Source organism: Eucyclogobius newberryi, unplaced genomic scaffold (assembly GCF_026437365.1).
Source record: "Eucyclogobius newberryi isolate DKJ021-1_F unplaced genomic scaffold, fEucNew1.0.hap1 SCAF_2, whole genome shotgun sequence".
Lineage (NCBI taxonomy): Eukaryota > Metazoa > Chordata > Actinopteri > Gobiiformes > Gobiidae > Eucyclogobius > Eucyclogobius newberryi.
The window spans coordinates 43,442,010-43,466,695 of NW_027315834.1; the positions used below are offsets into that span (position 1 = coordinate 43,442,010).

General features: G+C 39.4%; 1 protein-coding gene across 2 annotated transcripts in view; it reads left to right on the forward strand.

The window, feature by feature from the left end:
* Window positions 1–24,686, forward strand: part of pappaa (pregnancy-associated plasma protein A, pappalysin 1a) — a 52,374-nt gene that overhangs the window by 18,435 nt on the left and 9,253 nt on the right. The window contains exons 7-19 of one of the 2 annotated variants that reach the window (XM_072453124.1): window positions 213–714; window positions 4,040–4,168; window positions 4,251–4,342; window positions 5,704–5,900; window positions 12,281–12,391; window positions 13,261–13,396; window positions 13,467–13,680; window positions 14,709–14,883; window positions 17,193–17,376; window positions 22,619–22,820; window positions 22,903–23,137; window positions 23,726–23,873; window positions 24,122–24,237. In XM_072453124.1, the coding sequence (XP_072309225.1) occupies window positions 213–714; window positions 4,040–4,168; window positions 4,251–4,342; window positions 5,704–5,900; window positions 12,281–12,391; window positions 13,261–13,396; window positions 13,467–13,680; window positions 14,709–14,883; window positions 17,193–17,376; window positions 22,619–22,820; window positions 22,903–23,137; window positions 23,726–23,873; window positions 24,122–24,237 (2,441 nt within the window). The remainder of the gene's footprint in view (window positions 1–212; window positions 715–4,039; window positions 4,169–4,250; window positions 4,343–5,703; window positions 5,901–12,280; window positions 12,392–13,260; window positions 13,397–13,466; window positions 13,681–14,708; window positions 14,884–17,192; window positions 17,377–22,618; window positions 22,821–22,902; window positions 23,138–23,725; window positions 23,874–24,121; window positions 24,238–24,686) is intronic. The other variant, XM_072453125.1, reaches the window with a different exon arrangement.

Here is a 24,686-nt window from a genome sequence, read left to right on the forward strand (position 1 = left end):
CTGGACTCTTCTCAGAATAGATGCCCGGACATATCCTGATTTGTTTTTATATGTTTGTCCCTGAACATTCTGTAAACTTTAAAATATCGTAGAAAAAATGTCTCTGGATTCCGGATATCGATAAAATACACATTTCTAACACCCTTCTGTGAACTGAATGATTCGTATGAAATGCTTTGACTGTTAACATGCTGTATCTGTCTATTCCACAGGCCCTCCAGATGTGGAGCAGGTCTGTGAGCCAAGTGTGCGCACCTGGAGTCCCAATGCTGGAATCGAGCAAGGCCTGGTGGGCCTTTCTGAGTGTCCTCTACAGGGCTGCATGCTTCAGCTGGAGTTCCCACACCCATTAGTACCAGACTCCCTAACAGTTTGGGTGACGTTCTTTGGCTCTGAGGAAACAGCACTTCCAGCCATCCACAACATATTGCTTCTGACAGTCAATGGGAACAACATCTCACTTGGCCCAAGCAATGTGTTCTGCGACACCCCACTGACTATAAAGCTGGACGTTGAAGAACAAGTGTACGGGGTACAGATTTTCACCATGGAGCAGCACCTAGAGATTGATGCCACCCTCTTGGCTTCTAAATCTGACTGTGAACTGTGTAGAAACTGTGAACCTCTACAATATCGCCTGCTGCGTCAGCCACCATTCAACCACGCACCCACGGGTCTGATACTAAATGAACTCATTCGAACGTACACAGACAGGTAAGCAAGCCACATGGGAAATGCTTTTTCTGCAATAGTAAAAATTGAAAAAGCATTTACGAGCTAAAAAGAAAAAATTGATGGTTTGCTCTCATTTGCTCACATTTTATATCATTAGAGATTTAATAGAGAAAAATTGCATGGTATTATGTTCTTGGTAAGAGGATGTGTTTTTGTTTAGAAACAGTTCCCAAAACTATGTTGTGTGAGTAGTACAAGATATCCTTTCCAGTCCCCCCAGGAACGTTGCTAAACCTTCGGTACTCTTGCATTTTTAAAACTGCTGCCAAACATTTGTTTCCTAAGTCACAGGTCAGATAGTGCCCACATCTGTTTTCCTTTCCTTTCAACACATATTGTTGAAAGTATTAGCTGCACTGCGGTTAGAGTTTGGCACTGCTGGGATTGTGCTGACTTGATACATATTAGGTTATATATGGTACTTTTATGCAAGGCCATCTGACTAGCATGCTGTCTGGGCCATACACTTAATATATAACTCACAATGAGTATTATACAAGTTATTAAGTTACTAAAGCTTTCTGGTTGAAAAAGAAGAAATATATTTATTCTTGGTGGTTCTTGGTACACTTACTGATTTACCCTAGGTAGCTTTAGCACTGTGGTATATTTCACTAGCTGTGGTCACATTCCAGTGGTCAGTAGTCAAGTATTCTTGTTTTGAGAGCATATGGGTCTGCTGTAGATGCCCGGGGATACTCAGCGCAGTATATGCATGTAGGATTTTCTCAAATTAAGAACTTGAGATGTTGTAAAAGGAAAATTTCAATGTACTCTTGTCAAAATTGGCTTCCAGATGTTTTGGAGCAGTCCAAATGTAATGTAAAGTGTTCTTTTCGGCATAGCTCCTGCTGCTGGAATGCATTGGCTGACCACACAGTGAGTCCAGCATGTTTCCATAGAGATGAATGGGGCGGAGAGGTCTTGAAGAAAGGGGTGACTGACCTCCCACTGTCAGGGCACTGGCCCCTACACTGGGGGGTATTTAGCACGAGGAACCATTGGTGTCTTCACTTCCTTAATTCCATTTGTGGGTGGTGTTTTTGGAATGATTATAGGGATGTGAGGCCAGGGCGATAAGATTGTTGAAATGAATAGACGATGCTGGGTGGAAGGTTGGAACTGATTGGGGTAAATGGTTGCAAGGCTGTAGAGGAGGGTTAATAGGTGATTGAGCAGAACAATAGGGGGTCAAGAAGGAATGAAGAGAAGGGCTAGAAGGATTCGGTTACTTTGACCCACTGGCTCCTTACCATCCCAAGGGCTAATCCTGTGTCTGGTATGATTTTCATAGCTGTCACTAAATCCAACCTTATCTTTTCTGACATGAAGAGACCCCCAATCTCAAAAGAAGTTAAGTGCAGCCCTCTTGAAACCCCATAGTTAATCCGACTGGACAAAGAGTGTTCCCTTTCAACATTAACTTTTTCTGTGCCATGTGGTTGTCCACCAGCTTTACATAATTTTTAAATGCAGATTTTAATGTTATAAAATAATGGAATCAACACCAATACTGTCACCAGATCAAAACAATATTGGAGTGGAGTTTCTCTTCCAAGCTCATTTTAAGTTTTTAACTTCTTTAGTATATCTTCTTCTCAAGACACTTTGGAAACACATCCTCTCCCACGTAACCTGGGTACATGCTCTTGAGCACATACCCATTGAGCTATCTCGATCAACAAAGGCACGCGTTTCTAATTTACATAGACCTATGGTCTGGGACTGGGTCCTCTCGCCCAGAATTTTGATGGTCGAGATTGACAGTTGGAGTATCAATCAGAGAACCACATGTTCCATTCATGTCAAATATATGGCAGTTTATGAGTAACACGTCACCATTTATTCCAGTGGATTATAATATCTGCCAGGTTGCCCTGGCTCCCATTCTCAACTCTAGATGTATACATTACACTGTGGGACCAAAGCAACATTTTGATATCACATTCCGTAAGTAAGATATCATGTTACAAATGCTCACGAACTGTCTCTCCTCGAGTCAGTTTTTGTTCTCCTTGAAGGCCACAAAAATGAATATAAAATAATCAGTATGGGAATGGGCCACAGATGACTTTGTGCTGAGAAAGTTGGACCTTGGTGTTAAAAAGCTTAAGAAGATAAGATAAGATAAGATAAGATAAGATAAGATATTCCTTTATTGTCCCACATGGGGAAATTTCATTGGTGCAACGCAGGTAGATACAGAGGTAGATCCAGAAGAACAGATCACTTATAGGAAGTCTAAAAAACACTTTCAGTAGAAGATCTCCTATAAATAAATAAAAACTCCCATAGACAAATAAATAAATAAATAAACCCTATTTATTTATAAATAGGGTTTATAGAACCCCTCGTCTACAGGAAATCATCAATAGCAGCTAACTGGTCTCAATTACAAATATTCCCCCATTATTTATCTCATTCATTACTCCGACTTACAGTACTCTTATTGACCAATACAACTTTATTTATAGAGAACTTCGACACAAATTAAAACAAAACAACATGAGACAAAACAACACCAAACTAAAATTTAAACAATCAAACAAACACAGAAAAATGTCAACTTTTCAAACTGAATTATATGCCAAAGAAAATAAATGCATGGGTACTGAGGGTATCGGGTACAAATAAATCAAATACTTAGACAAAATGTGTAATAATCATTACCTGTAATTGGATTGTAAAAAGTGATTGTCCTTTTATTTTCTGAAGGACAACATGGCGGCCAGCCAGTCTGAAGAAGCTTTACTTTTCATACCTGTGCCGTTCTTTTTACCAGATGTCACATTTTCTACCATAAATAAAATGATTTAAAAATATGTATCTTACCTTCTGCTAACCTTTTAAATGAAAGTTCATTCAATTTTACATTTTATCACATGAACACACACATTTGGCAATCGAAGAACCAGTGCGCTGAAAGCCAAAACACATAAATGAGAAACTACCAATTCAAGCTCAGAACAACATCCCATAAATATATGCAGAAATGATTACATTTTTGAGTGTAATTGGCCATTTCAGTCCATTTTCCCCTAATACCTGCAAGAAACCATTATCAATCAGTCAATCAAACTTTATTTGTACAGCTCTTTACAACAACAACAATTGAACTGTCCATTAGTGCATTAAAACACAAGAAACACGTCAAAATACTGGGACCGGCCACGGGCTCTGTTCCCCGTGCAATAAAAGCTCACATACAGTAGATAGAGATGATGCATCTTAGTTTAAAATGTATACATACACAATTATTATGTAATCTAAAAACAGATTTCACTTTTTCTCACCCTTTGTTTAGGGATTTGATGCCAAATGTTGCGTATACATATCAAGTTCAAACGGTTTCCAGCTGGAGTGACAGTGAGCCCTCTCCACCACTTGTGCATCAAGTGGGGGCTCCATACTGTGGAGATGGACGCATTCAAAGGTACAACCATCCTTGAAAACTCAAATCAACTAAGAATCAACTTTTAAACAATTTCTGTCCTATTAATTCCTCACTGTTTCAGTTTCAAAGGCGAGGAATGTGATGACAAGAACTCTGTGAATGGGGATGGCTGCTCCAGTCAATGTAAGAAAGAGGTCTTCTTCAACTGTATTGGTAAGTTTGAGCTTTAAAGTGTGCTGCATGAGTGATTTTTTAGGGGCAGGAATATTCACATGGTGTTCATCACAATTTAAATTTGTGTTATTTTGGGTAAATATAGATGATCAGTTGAAAGACATCAGTGATGAAATGCATAGCATGTCTTAAAAAAACACCCAAAACCTGCAGAACATGGGGCACGGCTGCATTTTACAATGTATTTGTGAAAATAGCGCTCCTCTGATGACCCGCCTCCTCTCTCAAGCACAAATAGAAGGTCCACAAAGCACTGATGGCTTTGGATGCAAAGATGTATCACTTAAATTCAGGATGTTTGGTGGGAATATTCTAAAATTAACACATTTTACATGGATCATGCTGGATCATACTTTACTGTATGTACAGCTGTTAGCCAAGGCTCTACTTGCAAAACCACAAAACAACCTATAGAGATATGTATAAATAACTGAAATAAACATGTGTGATATGTGATTGTGTTGGTCCATGTAAACAGTCCAATTGCATCCAAAAGATGAAAGTAACTCCTTTGAAGATGGATTGGCGACTAAGAAGACAGATGTGTGGAGTTAAAAAAAACATTTACATTACATAAATGACTGTCCCAGGAGAGAGGATGTACAACACTGTGCTGGCCCACCACACAGGCCTGCTTTAACTTCATTCATATTCATAATGGATGCTAATTTCTCATAGCTTCGCTCTAGCCTTTACCTTTGAAGCTTTGCATGACTTTCCACTGTTGGTGTGTCCTTGAGCAAGACTCTGTGAATGTGAGTGAGTGAATGAGTCCTTAACATATAATGCGCTGAAGAAGCGCTTGTGGAGGTATTTTGTTGATTTAGTCTGTTTATAAGCGTCATGTGACTATTCCATTTTCTTCCTTGAATGACTGCAGAGTGGTGTCTGTATTCAGAATGCCCCCTCAGTAGCCCCTCGATTCACTATTGCCAGAGCACAGAGCTGACTTGAGAATTTGGCCATGCAAAGAGGAGGGCTGGAATTTCGAGGAGGAGGCCCCAGCCAACTTGGCACAGAGTGCCGCCGTTCCCCCTAACAGGAACCCCAGTGGCTGACACTGCTGTAGTCGAGAGCTCTGAGCTCCTCTGCTGCGCTCCAGTCCACCAGTTTACCCTAAGTTCCTATACCTTTTATTGCAAGTAAAATAATGCACAAAATGTATTTCTGGAAATGACTCCCTCACTATATTGTTCCATTGAAAGAAATCAAACCTCCACTTCTCGGTTTCCTTCATGCAAATACTTACGTTAGTTAAGGTTAACAATTAGTAACATTTTAACAAAGCAGTATTATCAAACCATGTCCTACCTTGTAATGTAACTCTGTTTTACTTGCAGAGGAGCCCAGCATGTGCTACTATTACGATGGTGATGGTGTGTGTGAGGACTTTGAGCGTGAGACAGGGGTAAGAGATTGTGGTCTCTACACACCCAGTGGATTTTTGGATCAGTGGGCCACCAGTGTGGAAGTGTCCCAAGAGGAGAAACCATACTGCTCCGGAGAGGTGGCTGCAGGATATCCAGCTGTCACAAAGGTAATTTAATAATATCAATAAACCTTGAGCTTGCTACTCCAGTAAATAATATTGCTATGAACGTTGAAATCTACAATTCCTATTGAAAAAATGCATGACCTTTTGCTGCTGAATAGATTTTGAATCTATTAATTAATTTCCTTCTAAAGTGTGCTTCAAAAGATTAGATGGAGAGGCCCATGCAGCCATCAAGAGAGAACACGCTGTTCAAACAAAAGCCATACTGTCAAGAACACAGTGTTCCCTGAGGGTTATCTGTGATAACATCACCTCAAGGCTGCACAGATGGTCACACGTTTACCTGGAGATGTGCATATTTAAGTGGATCAAACAGATGCTCAAGAGTCAGCATTTTCTGCTTTGGACAATAATTGTTTTATTCAAAATATATAAATAAATAAAAAGTGATTGAATTATAAATAATATACAGCAAACTGTAATTATAGAAATGAAGTGTTAATTATTGGGATAATCTCGTGTAGGAGATCAGTTGTTGATTTTATGAAGCCTCCAGATGAATTTGAATCATTTGTTGTGTTTTTGTTCTTGGTGATAATCATGAGTACACAATACAGGACACTGGCCCTCTTAACAAGTATAAAATGTATAGAATGTGGCATATAATAGTCCATTTCATTCAGTCTGATAAACAACATTTTAGATAGCACAGAGGAAAAAAGGGAAATGTGTTTCCTGATCTGAATTTTATTCATCTGTTGTTGTTTAAATTCCCTGTTTTTGAATAGTACCAACAGTAGAAGACCATAGCTAAAACAGTCCAGTCCAGTGTGCACATGTTTTATGTTTTGAGTCACTGTGTGTCAGAAGATAATTTCCTTCTGATCTGGTAAACAAAGCATGTATTGGCATCAGGGATAAGGGCTGCTTGATCTCCAAAGTCACTGTTGACTCTGTCTATGAGTCTGTGGCGAGCGAGGCGGGCAGCCCAGTGACAGGGCTCTTTGTGGATGCAAGTAACCAACAACAGCACTGGGAGGAATCTGAGGAGATTGTATATCTGCTTGAAAAAAATATCACTTTATATTTGTGTGAATTGTGCAAAAATAAGGGGGATTTGGAACCAAGCAGAGGAAACCCTAAATGTGCTTTATGAACAGCATTTTTTCTGACTTTAGTTAAGTTAAGGTTATTACTATTATTAGTAAGAGTTATTCAAGACATCAGCAAAATAGAAATGCATTTTGGATGGAACTGTATTGCATTACATACATGCTACTCAAATTGATGATTATAATTTCCATGGCTTGTTAACGTTTTCCCCCCTAAAGGTTTTAAGGGTACTTCTTTTTCCATTGAAGTTCATAAAAAGAAAGTGTGCAGACACATGAGAACACACTCCATGCAGGATTATAGGGCAGGTCCATAGGGAACTGAAATGTACTACTGCTGTCTTTGTGGAGCAGAACACAATGTTCCGCCACAACCACACCATGGAATATGGTGAGCCACTTTGATTTTCTCTGGAGGGGATTGGACCGGAGAAATGGTCCGGCTCTGTGTGTTCTCAGACTTCTTTTTCAGTACAAAGCATTGTGCAAATTATATTTGCTATTGTGCTGCATGCACTCTGCACATGAAACCTACAGATCAAACACTAAGCAGGTGATTTCTCAGGAGGATGCTGCTGCCTGGGCAATCTCTGACGCAACCTCTGGGCACCCTTGGAGAACGCTCCTCTTAATTATACATAAGCAACAGAAGGGATAACATTTTACTTCTGTCACGCCAAATGATATTGCCACACACATCTCAGAACCTATGGCAAATGCACAGTATGGAATGTCACCAATCCTTTAGAGTAAAGGGTGAAGAAGGTAATGGATGCAACGGTTCTTAGTTGGAAATAGCTTTCTCTAAGTCCAGGGAAAGCAGTGTGCAAGTAGGTTGTCCGTATTAGGGTTGTAAAAAAAAAAAAAAAAAAAAACTATACTAGAACTAGTTTCAAAATAAGATACTCATTTGAGCAAGTATTGATAGGATTGATCTTGAACTTTTCAGACGTCATGTATAGTATGACCAAATAAAATGGCACACTTTTGATTCCCCCCCAAAAAACAGTGTAGAAACAAAAAGGTTCCAGGCGGATAAAGAAGCTCGGTGTTTCCATGTGTTTAAAACTCTGTTTTTTTTAACTTTCTGGTAGTTTTTTTTAATTTATTACAGTTTGCAAGTCACAGAACTCCGGACATCTTCGTCTGGCAGTTCTGGTTCCTACACACTGCATATGAATGTTTAAAAGGCATGTAGGGATTCTAAATTGTACTGTTTGTAAAGCCAGAAATTATACATGAAAAACTAGAAAATGTTACAGATGGTTAAATATCGAAATGGAGGACGTTGGTTTGTCAGAGGACGTCACACAGATACATGCTACACACAGAAACACTGTCAGTGCTGTGCTTTCTCCATTTTTACCTTTGCCAGCCAAAGAAAAGCAAAAGCAAGTAAAGCTCTTTCCTACTGTGTCATGAACGCATTTAGAAACGCTGTTAATGAACTTTCATAATTATGTTTAAACTTGTTGTGTACTATTGGGATGGAGATGTTTAAAGAGTCTTGAGTCTCTCTGTAACACATTGATGTATCATATGTTAAAGAGTTTTTTCATTGTGGTATCAAATTAGTATTGCATGTCAATTTTTTTTCTTGTTTTCATAATATTTCAATATGTTCACATCAAAACACAGGAAGACCTTTGAACAAGTTGAGACACAGACACAAAATGAAAATGTAATGTTTCTACAGAAGCTGAGCTGTTGCTTGCAGTAAGACCAGTTTCTTTTTCACCGACGTTCCCTGAAACCATGCAGTGTACGTCAGGTGCCAGTGACATAAGAATGTGGGAGCATTAGGAGGAAGCCTAATGTTTTTTTTCCACTTGCACTGCCACCGTGCACTTTCCAGATCTTATAGATAATCTTATGTTTTTTAAACCCTACCACTAAGACAGCTGCTGTTGGCTTTTGGAGTTGTGTGTAGGTAAAGTGGAGAGTTTGGCTCAGTCACAAACTTTTACAGCCACACTCTCAGTTGGGTAGTGGGTGAAGCGGCCCAGCATTGCTTTAGTGTCATAGGGTGCTTCAGTAGCTCTGGGTGAGGCTGGGTGACAGGACATTACCTCACACACCAGGCGCTCACCAACATTCAAGTAAATCAAGAGAACTCATACAACATTTTCCTCTGTTTACATGCCATCAAAAATACCCCCCCCCCCCCCAAAAAAAAAAAAATCACACCATACTTTATGTAGAGTTCTAGCTGAAGAAGTTTTCACTATTACTATTACTATTTTACCAATATCTGCATACAGACAGTACAGATCAATATTTTGAATACAACTGCCAACAAAACCAAGACAAGAGCATAGGAATGACACACTGCTACTTGAAATTGTATTGAAGGATTTTAGTATATTCGGAACTTTCTAATTGGTGTAGCCAAGATAAAATTTGTTTGCCAAAAGTAGATTCCAACACACAAAATTGCACTTTGATTGTTGATAAAATTGAAAAGCATTTAACTCTATCTTCCAACGGCATATTGAATGTGGGACATTATGAGAGAAGAGAAAAACACGGTCTTCATGTATAAGAGAAAGTCTAAAGATCACAACTGCAATTTTACAAATATTGAGAATTTTAAGACTCAAATGTTATGGTTCAGTAAAACTATCACTAAATGGTAAATGGTTGCGTAACTTCTGGTTTCTTCATGCATTTTCTTTGAGCTCTGTGCTCTGTTACAGTGATCTAATCTAACCATAACACTGAACTGCTGACGTGCAAGCTGCTCCAGAGTACATTATGCTATTAGAGCCATTATCATTGTCGTTACTCTCCTGAAGAGCTGCCCCCTATTTTATACTGTTTTCCAGTCTTTTGATGAATGTTTTCTACTGAACATATAATATGATTTTGAACTATTGGGTGTGACAGCTGGCATTTTCGCTTCCTTCCTCACCTTTAGTGACCAGTATTTCCCCTAGGCTTCGAGACACTTCCCTGAGCTTTTATCTGAAGTAGTGATTTACAAACAGCAATGTGCGTCTGCAGACCAGGGTCGGCTGTTGTCTGCTGCTCTCACTTGCCAACTGCTGCAAATTATTTCCATGTGTTCCACAATGCGTCTTTCTGAATGCATTTCCAGAAATGCTAATACTTTTTAAAGAAGATACATGGTTTTCCTTCTGAATGAACATTAAATAGATACTTAGAAAAGAGACTTCAGAAATGGTTTCATTCCATTTCATTTGAAATTCTCTTTTTGGAAAACACTGTGAGCTTCATCTATTAAAATGTTGTACATGTCTCAAGATATATCAATTACTGTAATGCTCTAAAGTAATCAGCTAATCAGCTAATTTGAACTTCACCTGTTAACTAACCTTATCCCGGATATGTGTTTACTTGGTGTCAGATACACTCTCTAAATACACTGTATATTGTTAATGCGAGCAAAGCCGGGATCCATCCTTGGTCAAACATTTGCAATTGAGTAATTTGAAACGATCAAAGATACATTGTGAGTTCACACTAGGCTCCCTTGTGTGAACCTTTATACTGGAGGTAATGAGAGTCAAGAAACACTAGGGAGATGCAGGAGGAGGAGGGGTGTGGATGAAGGTGTAGTTAGTGGCACCTTTGTGACATGAATAACTTAATTTGTACAAGAGCTGCCATCACCATTGCACAAAAAGAGACCAATAAGCATGATTTTGCTGCAGCTTAGAAACATTTTGCATCTACTTTACTACCTTGTCACACACACTAAAAGCTATGCTTTTAAATAAAAACAAATACAAAAGACAGCCCAAATCAAATGCCAATGTTTTACATGTTTATAGTGATTGCAATTGATATATGACAAAACTTATGTCATTATGACGATCTTGCGCGGATTTTCAGAGGGTAAATGCAATTGTTATATGTGATAGTTTGAATATGTGCTTCAATGCATGATTGACTAACATCGGGACATTCTCAGAATGAGAGGGACGATGGTGTTCTGTTGCTTCTCCTCATAATCTGGACCAGGACTTGTATGAGGGCCTAACTGGCATCTTCAAATGGCCGAAACACAGAAACGTTGTTTTGGATTCAGCTCAGATGAGAATGGCCAGTAGTAGCAAATCTATCATCCTTTAAGATGAAAAAAGTTTAAAAAGCATGATGAAAACATGATGGGGACATCAATGACCATAATAAACATTATTGTATTCAATTAAAACTATAATTATATTGTATCTTTAAGTAATTAGTTCCCATCAGGCTGCAGGCTTGATAATGTATGCAAAATGCTTACTGCACTCTGTGGAGTCATGCCAGGGGCCACTAAAGGACGTCACCACTCAGTCTGTCTCTGATAGTTTAGTCTGACACAATCACATCAGCGGCTTACTAAGGGTAATTTTGGAGGACTCTGGTTATACCTACTTGCACAGAGGAGCAGATACCAGTCCTGTTGAGGGGTTATAAACCTTATAAAGCCCAGCTCTCCTGGAATACCTGCATGTTTTCTGAACTCTCCTCCATGTTAATGAACCACAACAAAGCTTTTAAAGCTGGCAAACACCTACCGGTTACTGAGATATTCCAGACGTAACCTGATGACATTCTATGGTTATTATTGACTAGACCAATACATAACTACACAAGCCCAGGCAGCCCCCAGCTGCTGTCAGGTGTTTGTTAACCCACTTGCATTTCTAAAATGCCCGCTCAGCCTGGTGCTGAAAGGTCAACAGATCAAGGGGACAGATATACGTATGGACAGATTGGTGCTCTGACCAGTTTTCCATTGTGGCAGGATCTTACAGTAGCTTCTCCAGCACAACTCTCGTGTTACTGGTGTCTCATTTCACTCGCTCAGGGCAGCGGGCGAAACGCACTGTCCTTGGGTGTTTGCCCTCCCTCACCTTTGGCTGTCTTAATGTTTTGTGTGATATATATTAGATAGTGATGACATGAGCTCTATTTACGTGCTCACGCTATGCTTCCTCTTTACTCACAGCTTAAAACAATACAATCATTAGTTGCGGCATTCAAAATGCAAACAATTTTTGTGTTCTAGATTATGTTATTTAGTTTGGATGTTCAATGTTCATCATATTTCAATTAGTACTGGTAATACAATTGCCAACCAGAAATTATTGTATTTTGTAAGAAACTTACTGTTTTGGAAAACTTGTTATTGTTGTTTGTAAAGCCATAATTGTGACAATGTTTTTAATGTATTGATTTTTCAAATGGTTTGTATTAAAGCTTCGTGAAAAAAATAACAACTAATAAGCCATCATATTAAATAGATATATCTATAGATAAATACATATTGATACAATTTTATTTTTTTCTGTTACCCAGACATGTCAGTCGAAGGTGTTTGATCTGTCAGATGGCGTCTCACAGTATGCATGGTTCCCCTGCCATGGGGGCAGTCAGGCACCCTGGGGAAACTCCAACTACTGGCTCAAGGTACGACTGTGTGTACTACATAACCATGCAAATATTAGACCCCAGTTTAAATACTATATTTTTTAAGTATATAGTGCTGTTTATTGCTGAATGTTTATATCTTCATCATTGCAGATAATGTTTCTCTGCCCAGATTTGTAAGATAAGATAAGCCTTTATTTGTCCACACAATGGGGACATTCCACTGTTGCAACACAAAGTAGGTACAGAAGTAAAAGAACAGATAACTTATAGAAAACTTTTTAAAAAACGTAATAGAAAAGCCCTTATAAAAAAGCTTTTATATTTTTAATAAAAGATAAAAAAAATAGTAATAATAGTAACAAAAGTAACTCTTATTTACAGCAGTTATATAGAGAAACTCCCTAAAATAAATGTATTGGGAATTTATTTGTGGAAAATGTATTGTAATCTATTTAGGCATTTGAATTCATAAATGAAAAAATAATCTTACACCACACACTTAACATATTTTGTTTTTACTCACCACAGAAGAGTAAGACTCTTCTGTTCAACAATAGATTTCCTGCTTCATTAGTTATTTATCCCACAATGCAATGTTTTGAGTTTAGAGAATATAGAAAAATCTGTGTAAGATAATAAACGGAACTGTGACAAGACTGTGTATTGACGGATATATTTGGTTAGTTTACAGAGAGCACAGGTAAAACATAATGACTCAAAGTCATTGGGAAAGCACACATCTATGCATCCCCACATAAAACTCTGATGGTATTAATCTAAAATACATTTACTAAATCTTGAAATCCGCACATGACCACCAGCTTAGTGTCTCATAACCTCCAAGGAACATTCCCTGCTAGAAACTTGGCTATTTTTGACCCTGCATTATGTCTTCTTCCATGCAGGCTCACTTTTCACATCCAATGGTGGCAGCAGCTGTAATCGTCCACCTTGCAGCGGATGGGACCAGTTACATAGACCAGACACAGTGCAACATAACAGTGCAGCTTGTGGATACCAATGAAGGCAACCACAGTCTAGGTAAAACCACAGACAAAAGCAATAGGTTTATTTTGCCTCAATAAGACGTCTTCCTTGTGCCTCTTCACAGGAGAATGGCGCCTCAGCTGTCGCACTAACCCCTTGGTGATCCCTGTGAGCCATGACCTGTCAATGGCGTTCTACCACACGAAGGCCATCCGGGTCATGTTTAATTCCCACCTTGTGGCCATCTCAGGTGTGGGGCTGCGCTCTTTTCAATCCTTCGATCCCATCACTATAAGTGGCTGCCAGAGCAACGAGATCTATAACCCCACTGGCCAAAGGTAAGGCTGACTGCACACATGGAGCCACTTAACACAACTGATACATTTATGTTCAATGACCAATATCAAACATATGATCATTAGAATTCATGGGTAGTCAGTTACCCTGAATTTCCACACCAGTGTTATGCATGAGATGCATGTATGTCTGTGCTCAGAGAACGAGCTGTGTAGTCCCTGTGTATGACATCTAAGATTAACTATAAAGACTCAAAACCCCTTTACAAATAGTGTACAGATAATCTTCGGTTCATCTGCTTCTCTGTGTGTGCTACACACGAGTGTAGGCAAAATACGGCCCTATATCTTTGATTTGGGGAATGTTTTTTTTTTTAATGGCAAAAAGCTGCCTATGTTATTGATTTGATGTGGCTGTTAAAGTTTAAGTCTGACTCCATCAGTCATAGATTTCTTGATGGCTTATTTTGTTTACCATTATGAAAATATCAAGTAGTTGCTCATTCAAGTTTGCATTGTTGCAAGTCATTTAAAAACATTTTTTACTTCTATACATCACATTCAAATAACTCAAACTACTTCCATATTCAATTTCAAAACAAATCCAGAAAACAAAAATCACAAACAATGCTACAGTTATTTTATTTAACCTTTTCAATATTCTTATTCTATACACTGTCTAACTGCTGTAGGATGGGGACCCTTGTTGTCCTAACTCCCTATATTGTAATTTGGAATATTGTGTTATTTTTATTTTTATTTATTATTATGTTCTCTCTAACAGGCATCTAACATACAGCTATGTCTAAGTGTAATGCAACTTATAAATACTGTTCTGTCATCTTTATTAAAATATACCCTCCATGTTCCTATGCATAACTCTCACAGAGCCCTCTCTGCGTGTGGTTTATTGATTTTATATGCAAGGCAGTCATTGATCAGTTGATTTTTAATTCTATATTAACATAAGTGTCATGAATCTACAGTGGCATTTTATCCACAAATGTATCATTTATTATTTGCATAGATAATTTTCTCCTCATTTTCTTCCTCTTTCTATCCCTATCTAGTTGTGTACATTATTCGTGCGAAGCCATTGACTGCCAGGAACCTTTAATCCGCAATGCAGATCTTAAGTGCAGTAGCTCTAGTCGCCACTTTTTCAACGGAGACCGCTGCACCATCTCCTGCAACTCTGGATACGTCCTACAAGTCCACCAGGATGATGACATCATCAAGAGCCAGGTAACACACAGCTACCTGTGAGTGCATTCATGTTATGTCACACTGAAAAACACTATTTGGCAACATTAACAGAGATCATAAATACTGATGCATGTGAATGTGCAGGCAATACACATGTTTTAAACCTACATTTATACCAAGTGAACCCACACAAGTAGAGTCTGGACTCAGATTTAGATACCTTGTTTCCTCTGGTCTCCGTTTATTGACTCTCTTCCAAAAAAGGAAGCTTGGCAGTAAAGGCGCTCTGTGCATGACATCATGAAGATTCAAGTAGGCGAATACTGCACTGAAGGGTATTCTTTTTTACTGCTACACACAAACAAATATAATGTAAGTGAAGACCCAAAGTGTAAGGCTGTAGGTGGGTACGCTGCACCATCACCTCACCACAGTCACTTTGAATCTACTCTGCTGGGACCATGACATCATCGCAGACTGTCCTCTCCCCTCCCCCTCCTACGCTACACTCATCTAAGTCACTGGAAAATGGCACACATTTGCTGCTGTTTTCTTACAGCAGCATCCACACATACATTCTATGCTATTTTATCTCAAATACAATTTATAAATGGGTGAATGTTTCCTGCCGTAAGCATTCCAATGAACACAATAAAGACGTATCATTGATGCAGACTACTAGCATGCAAAAAAAACAATGCAAGTTGTCTTGTTTTTTTTAACTAGTCAGCCGCCCTGCCACTGATGTCAGTACTCTTGCCTCACTGAAAGAAGGTCCCAGGTTCGGCTGGGTGGGGCCTTCCTGTGTGGAGCAGCATGGGCTGTCTTAGCAATTCTCCGGGCTCTACAGTGCCTCCCATCAACCTAAAACTTGTATAATAAGGAAAAATCCTTCAGTTTAGATCCAAGCCTACTTTAAGATCTGGAGCTTTGGTCCCTGTGCCTACAGCTCATGACTGGTTTCCACAACAGTGTTGAAAGATGGATCAAATGTAGAAGACAAATCAAGTCTCAATCTCAAGATCATTGAATTGTGTTAAGTGTTTCTTAATCCTAACACAATCATATCTTTGTCTTCCTGAATTAAGTGTATAGAACACAATTCTTTGATCAACAAAGTTGTAGTTTATCAATATTTAATATGGCCTGTTAGTTATAGAAAGTTTGATATTTAAAAATATCTTCCTGCTTTAGCACATTCTAAGTGCTTCTGGGAGCATACCTGATTTGATAAATATATTCACTTGTTTGAGTCTCATCCCGAATAGCTTTTCCATCCTATGATTTTCGGTATAGCTGGAGGGCACTACTCACAAGTAAACTCACCTGTTTGGACATTCCTTTGACACCTTTTTAGGATGTTGAGTTTTCTACCAGAAAATTGTATTCCATGTGTATCTTATTCTAAGAAAAAGGCATTTCCTTTGAGACTAGAAAACAATAAGTCATATTTTATTATCCTGCCTTTCTGAAGTAGTTGACCAATTTATGAGAATGTGGTTTGTAAATGTGCACGCAGTGAAGTGAACGTGACGTGCTGGAAGCCAAATCCACGGATTGAAAAAATATGCTCACACTCCATTTGTCTTTTAGTCTGTCTTGCTTCTGTACCAACATCTTTTTTCTGGAGGTTATACAGCTATAATGCTCCTGCAAATTGGTCCTCTGGGGAGAACATTGGGGAGTTTCCATCACACGTTTCAGTAACACGTAAATAAATTCCCACTCCTTTATTTTTGTGTCCTTGTAGCAAAGTGTAAGTCATCCACTAGTGCCCCATATCATAATTCTTTCAGTGTGGATTGTAAATGCCATTCATTTCAAAATATGTCTCACGAAGCCTTTTCTTTGCAGCTCAGTACAAAAATAGACAAGTAAAGGGATCCCATTGCAGATTGTAGTGTTTCAGTGGTTGTCCCCTGCGAATGTGTGTGTTTTATACGCTGTCACACTTCAACTAAAGTCAATGTGTTTGGTGTTTGAGCTGATTGTGCATTTGTTGGATATCAGTTGTCTAAGTGGCATGACGACCTTACAAATGCTATCAGCAGTTACTTGATCTGCCGAGGAGCCCACATGGCTTACTGACATACAGTAAGCTTAAGCCTGAGCAAGCTTTGTTGGGTTACACACCGATCGCACACTTGTTGGATTAAAGTGCTGAATTGTTTTTGTCAGTTTTGATGAGATAAACATTAAAAGTATCTATAGAAGGCATTTTGCAACAATGAAACTGTAATATGCGTAAAAAAAATGTTCGTTTGTTTGTTTGTAGTGCTTTCTGTTTATGTAACATTAGTTCTGTTAAGCGCACTGAATGACTTAATGTGTGCCTTGTCTTTGAACAGTCGGACTCATCTGTGACCATTACCTGTGCGAATGGGAAGTGGAACAAACAGGTGTCATGTGAACCTGTGGACTGTGGCATGCCAGACAAGTATCATGTACATCCTGCCAAATTCATGTACCCTGAAGGCACCACCTACGGCAAGAAAATTACTTTCCAGTGCCGTGAACCTGCGCAGCTTATTGGTAAGACTCATCTGGTTTTTTTTTCAAAGTAAATGTTTTTATTTTGTAATTTAAGAACACATAAAAACTAATACGGTGAAAGAGAAACACGCCAAAAATTAAAAACAGCAGACATCCAACCAATAATTGAACAAATAAAATCATGGCCTAGAAAACCCTAAAAAAAAATCCCATTTAGTCCAAAGTCTGTTAAATGTATTAATGTTCAGGTTAAGTCCAAATATATTTTTTTCCATATTACGAATGTCCATTATAATGTTGATTGTTGGTACATTTTGTGTCATCCTTTTTGTTCGGGTTGCCTTTTTCACTGCTGCCAGGAGAATGTTCCAGAGATAGCTGCCAGTTGTGTCCATGGCAGAAGTCCTGAGGCCCAAATACATAGTTCTGAAATCCATTGGAATGGTGATGTCATAAATTGTCTGTAAGGCTTTGTTGATCTCAGTCCAATACTTGCGAACAACAGGATAATCCCAAAACACATGATAGTGATTTGCCTCCTGTGCTGCCACATCTTCTCCAACAGTCCGCACTTCCCTGTGAGTAACGGGCATTTTGACATGGGCTTATAAAGAAACAAGACACACTTTTCCAGCGGAATTCCCTCCCGACATGTGATCCCGTGGTTCTCCAATGAAATGCACATAGAATTTCCCACTGTTCTCCAATCTTTGAAAGTTCAGATTTATAAGCTTTATGAATGTTTCAGTGAGAAGGCTATGATGGTCATAATTTTGTATGTCTTGGTTATTATAACTCCTTATGTGTAAATACCTATAAAAGTACTGTCTGTCCAAGCCAAAGGATTCTTCAACACCTCAAAGCTCTTCAGACCAACCAATTTAAGATTTTAACATCCTTGTTTGGTTTGTATGTTTATATTTGGAAGGAAGGAGCTTTCCTTCCATATTGTAAGAACAGATTTCACCCAATGCTTCGCCATCTCCCCGGGGTCTGTCATCTGCCAGTATGACAGCCACCTAAGGCACAACATTAATCTCAATTTTTCCATTGAGCTTCATATTCTGGGTCCCACTAGTATAGCCAAGCTCTGATCTGAGCTGAAATAAAGTATTTTTTTCAAAGAAGGTAAACCCCAGCCTCCTTTAGCTTTTGATAATTGTAAAGCCTTGAACCGGATATGTTTTTTTCCCTTGCCATACAAATCTTGTGATTACTTTATTCCACTCATCAAACAGCTGGCTGGGGATGGAAACTAGAAGAGTCTGGTACAAATAGAGAAACCTGGGCAAAACATACATTTTTAGACTTAAGAAGGGGATATGATTATTCAAGATCTTTTTTTATAGTAGTAAAAAGAATTGTTGATAGGTCTCTATGGAGAAGTATCCAAGCGATTCCGTTTGGAATCGATTAGAGTAGAGTAGGTCTTTCTAAAGACCAGAGGGGGTTGCCAGAATTAAATAATTTCAGTTTTTTGTACATTCATTTTGTATCCATACATTGGACCAATTTCTTGAAGAAAATTCATGACATTGGGTATGAAAATTTCTGGTTTGGTCAGATATAATAGAACATAGAACATCATCTGATAGTAGGCAATTTTATGTTCCGTCCCATTAATTGTAACACCACAAATTGTTTTTGATTGTCTAATAAATTGGGCCAATGGTTCCAAATACAAAGCAAACAGGAGGGGAGACCAGACACAGGGTTAAGGTTAGGGTTAAGGTTAGGGTTAAGGTTAAGGTTAGGGTTAAGGTTAAGGTTAGGGTTAGGGTTAAGGTTAAGGTTAGGGTTAAGGTTAAGGTTAAGGTTAAGGTTATGGTTAAGGTTAAGGTTAGGGTTAAGGTTAGGGTTAGGGTTAAGGTTAAGGTTAGGGTTAAGGTTAAGGTTAGGGTTAAGGTTAAGGTTAAGGTTAGGGTTAAGGTTAAGGTTAGGGTTAAGGTTAGGGTTAGGGTTAAGGTTAGGGTTAGGGTTAGGGTTAAGGTTAGGGTTAGGGTTAGGGTTAAGGTTAGGGTTAAGGTTAAGGTTAAGGTTAAGGTTAGGGTTAAGGTTAAGGTTAAGGTTAGGGTTAAGGTTAAGGTTGGGGTTAAGGTTAAGGTTAAGGTTAGGTTTAAGGTTAGGTTTAAGGTTAGGGTTAAGGTTAGGGTTAAGGTTAGGGTTAAGGTTAGGGTTAAGGTTAGGGTTAAGGTTAAGGTTAGGGTTAAGGTTAAGGTTAAGATTAAGGTTAGGGTTAAGGTTAGGGTTAAGGTTAAGGTTAAGGTTAAGGTTAAGGTTAAGGTTAGGGTTAAGGTTAAGGTTAGGGTTAGGGTTAGGGTTAGGGTTAAGGTTAGGGTTAGGGTTAGGGTTAGGGTTAAGGTTAGGGTTAAGGTTAGGGTTAGGGTTAGGGTTAAGGTTAGGGTTAAGGTTAAGGTTAAGGTTAGGGTTAAGGTTAAGGTTAAGGTTAAGGTTAAGGTTAAGGTTAGGGTTAGGGTTAGGGTTAGGGTTAGGGTTAAGGTTAAGGTTAAGGTTAAGGTTAGGGTTAAGGTTAGGGTTAGGGTTAAGGTTAGGGTTAGGGTTAAGGTTAAGGTTAGGGTTAAGGTTAGGGTTAAGGTTAGGGTTAAGGTTAGGGTTAGGGTTAGGGTTAGGGTTAAGGTTAGGGTTAAGGTTAAGGTTAAGGTTAAGGTTAGGGTTAGGGTTAAGGTTAGGGTTAGGGTTAGGGTTAGGGTTAGGGTTAAGGTTAGGGTTAAGGTTAGGGTTAAGGTTAAGGTTAAGGTTAAGGTTAAGGTTAAGGTTAGGGTTAAGGTTAGGGTTAGGGTTAGGGTTAGGGTTAGGGTTAGGGTTAGGGTTAAGGTTAAGGTTAGGGTTAAGGTTAGGGTTAAGGTTAGGGTTAAGGTTGGGGTTAAGGTTGGGGTTAAGGTTAAGGTTAAGGTTAGGTTTAAGGTTAGGGTTAAGGGTTAGGGTTAGGGTTAGGGTTAGGGTTAGGGTTAAGGTTAAGGTTAGGGTTAAGGTTAGGGTTAAGGTTGGGGTTAAGGTTGGGGTTAAGGTTAAGGTTAAGGTTAGGTTTAAGGTTAGGGTTAAGGTTAGGGTTAAGGTTAGGGTTAAGGTTAAGGTTAAGGTTAAGGTTAAGGTTAGGGTTAAGGTTAAGGTTAGGGTTAAGGTTAGGGTTAAGGTTAGGGTTAAGGTTAGGGTTAAGGTTAGGGTTAAGGTTAAGGTTAAGGTTAGGGTTAGGGTTAGGGTTAGGGTTAGGGTTAAGGTTAAGGTTAGGGTTAAGGTTAGGGTTAGGGTTAAGGTTAGGGTTAGGGTTAAGGTTAAGGTTAAGGTTAAGGTTAAGGTTAAGGTTAAGGTTAGGGTTAGGGTTAGGGTTAGGGTTAGGGTTAAGGTTAGGGTTAAGGTTAGGGTTAAGGTTAGGGTTAAGGTTAGGGTTAAGGTTAGGGTTAAGGTTAGGGTTAAGGTTAGGGTTAAGGTTAGGGTTAGGGTTAAGGTTAGGGTTAAGGTTAGGGTTAGGGTTAAGGTTAGGGTTAGGGTTAAGGTTAAGGTTAAGGTTAGGGTTAAGGTTAAGGTTAAGGTTAGGGTTAGGGTTAGGGTTAAGGTTAGGGTTAAGGTTAGGGTTAAGGTTAAGGTTAAGGTTAAGGTTAAGGTTAAGGTTAAGGTTAAGGTTAAGGTTAAGGTTAAGGTTAGGGTTAAGGTTAGGGTTAGGGTTAAGGTTAAGGTTAGGGTTAGGGTTAGGGTTAAGGTTAGGGTTAGGGTTAGGGTTAGGGTTAGGGTTAGGGTTAGGGTTAAGGTTAGGGTTAAGGTTAAGGTTAGGGTTAGGGTTAGGGTTAGGGTTAAGGTTAGGGTTAGGGTTAGGGTTAAGGTTAGGGTTAAGGTTAGGGTTAAGGTTAGGGTTAAGGTTAGGGTTAAGGTTAGGGTTAAGGTTAGGGTTAGGGTTAGGGTTAGGGTTAAGGTTAGGGTTAAGGTTAAGGTTAGGGTTAAGGTTAGGGTTAGGGTTAGGGTTAAGGTTAGGGTTAGGGTTAGGGTTAGGGTTAGGGTTAAGGTTAGGGTTAGGGTTAGGGTTAGGGTTAAGGTTAGGGTTAAGGTTAGGGTTAAGGTTGGGGTTAAGGTTGGGGTTAGAGTTAGGGTTAGGGTTAAGGTTAGGGTTAAGGTTGGGGTTAAGGTTGGGGTTAGAGTTAGGGTTAGGGTTAAGGTTAGGGTTAAGGTTGGGGTTAGGGTTAAGGTTGGGGTTAAGGTTAAGGTTAGGGTTAGGGTTAGGATTAGCCATGAGGCTATAAGGGAAATGCCGCGGTCCCTGAAACTGCGCGGCTATTTGACCGCGCCGCGGCTCTCCAGCCACGGCCTTAAATAAATATGGCCAGCTTACAGAATCAAAAGCCTTCTCAGCATCTAAACGAAATATTACGGCTTTGTTTTGTCGTTTTTGGATTTGACTCATTATGTGTAAGGATCGTCTTATGTTCTCTTGTGTTAGTCGTTTGTTAATGAATCCTGTTTGATCATTGGAGATTAAGTTTGGGAGTATTTTTTTCCATAATTGGACATAATTGAGGTGTATAGACAATAGTCCACATTCAGAATAGAAATGGGTCTATATGAGGCACAATCCAATCGGCTTTTGGTATCAAGGATATGATGATTCTTTTCAACTGGGTGCAGTCTGAGTTTTCTTTAGTGCCCACTTGAAAGTTACCACAAGGAAAGGAGTAAGTGTCTTTTGAAGCCCTATACCACTTTGAAATGAACCTATGAAAGCTATCTTTTTGGCTCTAAGGGACACCATATCACTCTGCATTTCGCGTCTTATTTCGGACATCATGAGCAATAACTGATGATTTGTCATATTCTCTCCCTCTACTGCTGTAAAGAAGTTGTGAAAATATTTATGTGGGCTGCTGGGACCCTGTTTCACCGGCGGGGAGGGACTGCGGGCGTCCACGTCAGGTTTGCTAGCCATGTTAGCCTCCAATGGGGCTGTGGACCGTCAGCTTTTTGTTTTGGTCGCGTAGTGTTACCAGACTTGTGTCGTCCTTGTTTATGCATCCCTTGTCCTTCCTTTTTGGGATTAAGTGGGGTCAAACTATGATTTTAAAGCCACGTTTTGCAGTAGCGGTGTGGGTGTGTCAGCTCAAAGCCTCGCCTTATCCGTAAATCCTGTTTACTTTAGGTCAAATTCTCACTAACAGTATGCAAGTTATTAAAGATAATTAACTTACATTGAGTTCTGTCAAATTGTTAAATGTTCAATGTTATTTCCATAACTTGTAGATTAATTATTTTGCTATTCGTGCCCTCTTTGTGACAGGTACCAACAACACTTTAACATGCCTGGAGGATGGTTTATGGTCCTTTCCGGAGGCACTGTGTGAACTGCGCTGTCCGGCTCCTCCTCCTGTTCCAAATGCTGTGCTCCAAACAAAACGTTGTAACGAGAGTGGTCTTAAAGTGGGAACCCTCTGCAAATACAAGTGTAAACCAGGCTACCACGTCACAAACAAACCCAAGAGGTCAGTTTCAAATATTTCATATTCATATTAAAAAGTGTATTATGTTTATTAAGCATTAATACAGACACGTTTCCACTTAAAGGCGGGCTTTCAAGCGGCAGTGCACAGAAGATGGCAGTTGGCTGGAGGGTGCATGTGAGCCGGTGACCTGTGACCCTCCTCCTCCCATCTTCCATGGCTCCTATTACTGCTCGGACGGTTTCCGCTTTGACAGCGTCTGTAGACTCAACTGTACCCATCCTGCCGGTAATGGTGCCATTGCCGCTGCAGGAGGCTCCGCCCATACGGTGAGGCTGCTGCACGCTTCATGCAAGCAGGTCTGTCCATCTATTTCCTGTCTCTCTCTGCCTGCTTGAAAATTTTGCATGCAAAAAAAAAACGGATTCCAAATTTATGGAAATTTATTTTCATTTTGGGGGAGAAATATAATCAAATGAATATTATATTGTATTACAGTATAATCAAATTCTAATGCCCAACTTGTCTTATTAAAAACTATAGCTAGCCTGCCCTCTCCGTTTGGCTGGACCTCTTTGTTTCTATGTCTGTTCCTGCCTGTCCTGCCTGTCTGCTCTAGACCTACTCAATTTGACACCATTATAATTAGATTGATATTGATTTCCAGAACAGCCCTGTCGCTTACTTTTGTAATGTATACACCTTTTAATCTGCTTTGTCTCTCAGGCATTGAGGCTTGGATGCCGAATAATAATTGGATTGTATTTCTCCCTCTCTAGCGGGATACCTTCTCAGTGTCCTTGGCCTCCTAGGTTGTTTTTGTGTGTGTGTGTGTTTTTGTGTGTGTGTGTGTGCTTGTGTGCTTGTGAGTGTGCGTGTGTGTGTTTGTACTTGCGCGCGTGTAGATGGGTAAATGGTAATTTGCCAATGCGTGTCTTCCTTTGCAGAGCACCACTTCCAATATGATCCGATGTAGAAAAGATGGAAACTGGACAGGGTCATTCCGCTTGTGCTCACACAGCAGAGGTCAATGTTCCTTACCTCAAAACCTCCATCACAATCTTCAGTACTCCTGCAAACGAGGACACGGAATAGGTAGGTCTACAGATGATTTATCACAGTATTTTTTAGCAATTGAAGTGCTACACAAATTACAATATAGGTAAGCAAATTTAGTTTGATTTGTCAAATTACTGTGAAACAAAAACAGGAACATATTTTTTTCTTTGTTATGCATGCCTTGTGTTTGTCTATTATTCTCCATAGTTATATATATACCATGTGTTTCCTTGAGGTCTACGTTTGTGATACGTGTAATTATAAAAAATGTCTCATCTACTCAGGCGAAAAGTGTGAGCTGTCATGCCGAGAGAAGACAAACGAAGTGGTGATCCTCCCTAGCAACATGACAGTGGACAATGCGATGAGGGAGCACTGGAGGAACCCGCCCAAAGTCAAGGTGGGTTCATTTTGATGTTTGTGCACCTAGCCATTCTGGCAGAGGCACTTCACAAAGTTCTGCGATGCACAACTCTTCTGTATGGAATTTCACAGGCCCTTTCCACATCCTCGCTCTATTATTTCCAATACAGAAGGCCAGCTGTTTTCTTTTCATCTTTTTTGTTTTATATTTTATAATTTATATTTGTTTTATATAATGCCATTGTCTATGGTATACCACCAAAGTGACAAATTACCAATGTAACTACCACTAAACTGTTTTGGAAATATTTAAAAACCCTTATCATAATTGTGATTGCCCCGCAGAAAACATACACTGTGAGATGTAATGGCATCCCATACTGATTGATTATTTCTAGAAAACACGCAATGCACCAGTAAATAAGTAACACTGTTTTGGACTGTACATGTGTCACTAAACACTTCTGCATTCTGTTCAATTTCAAA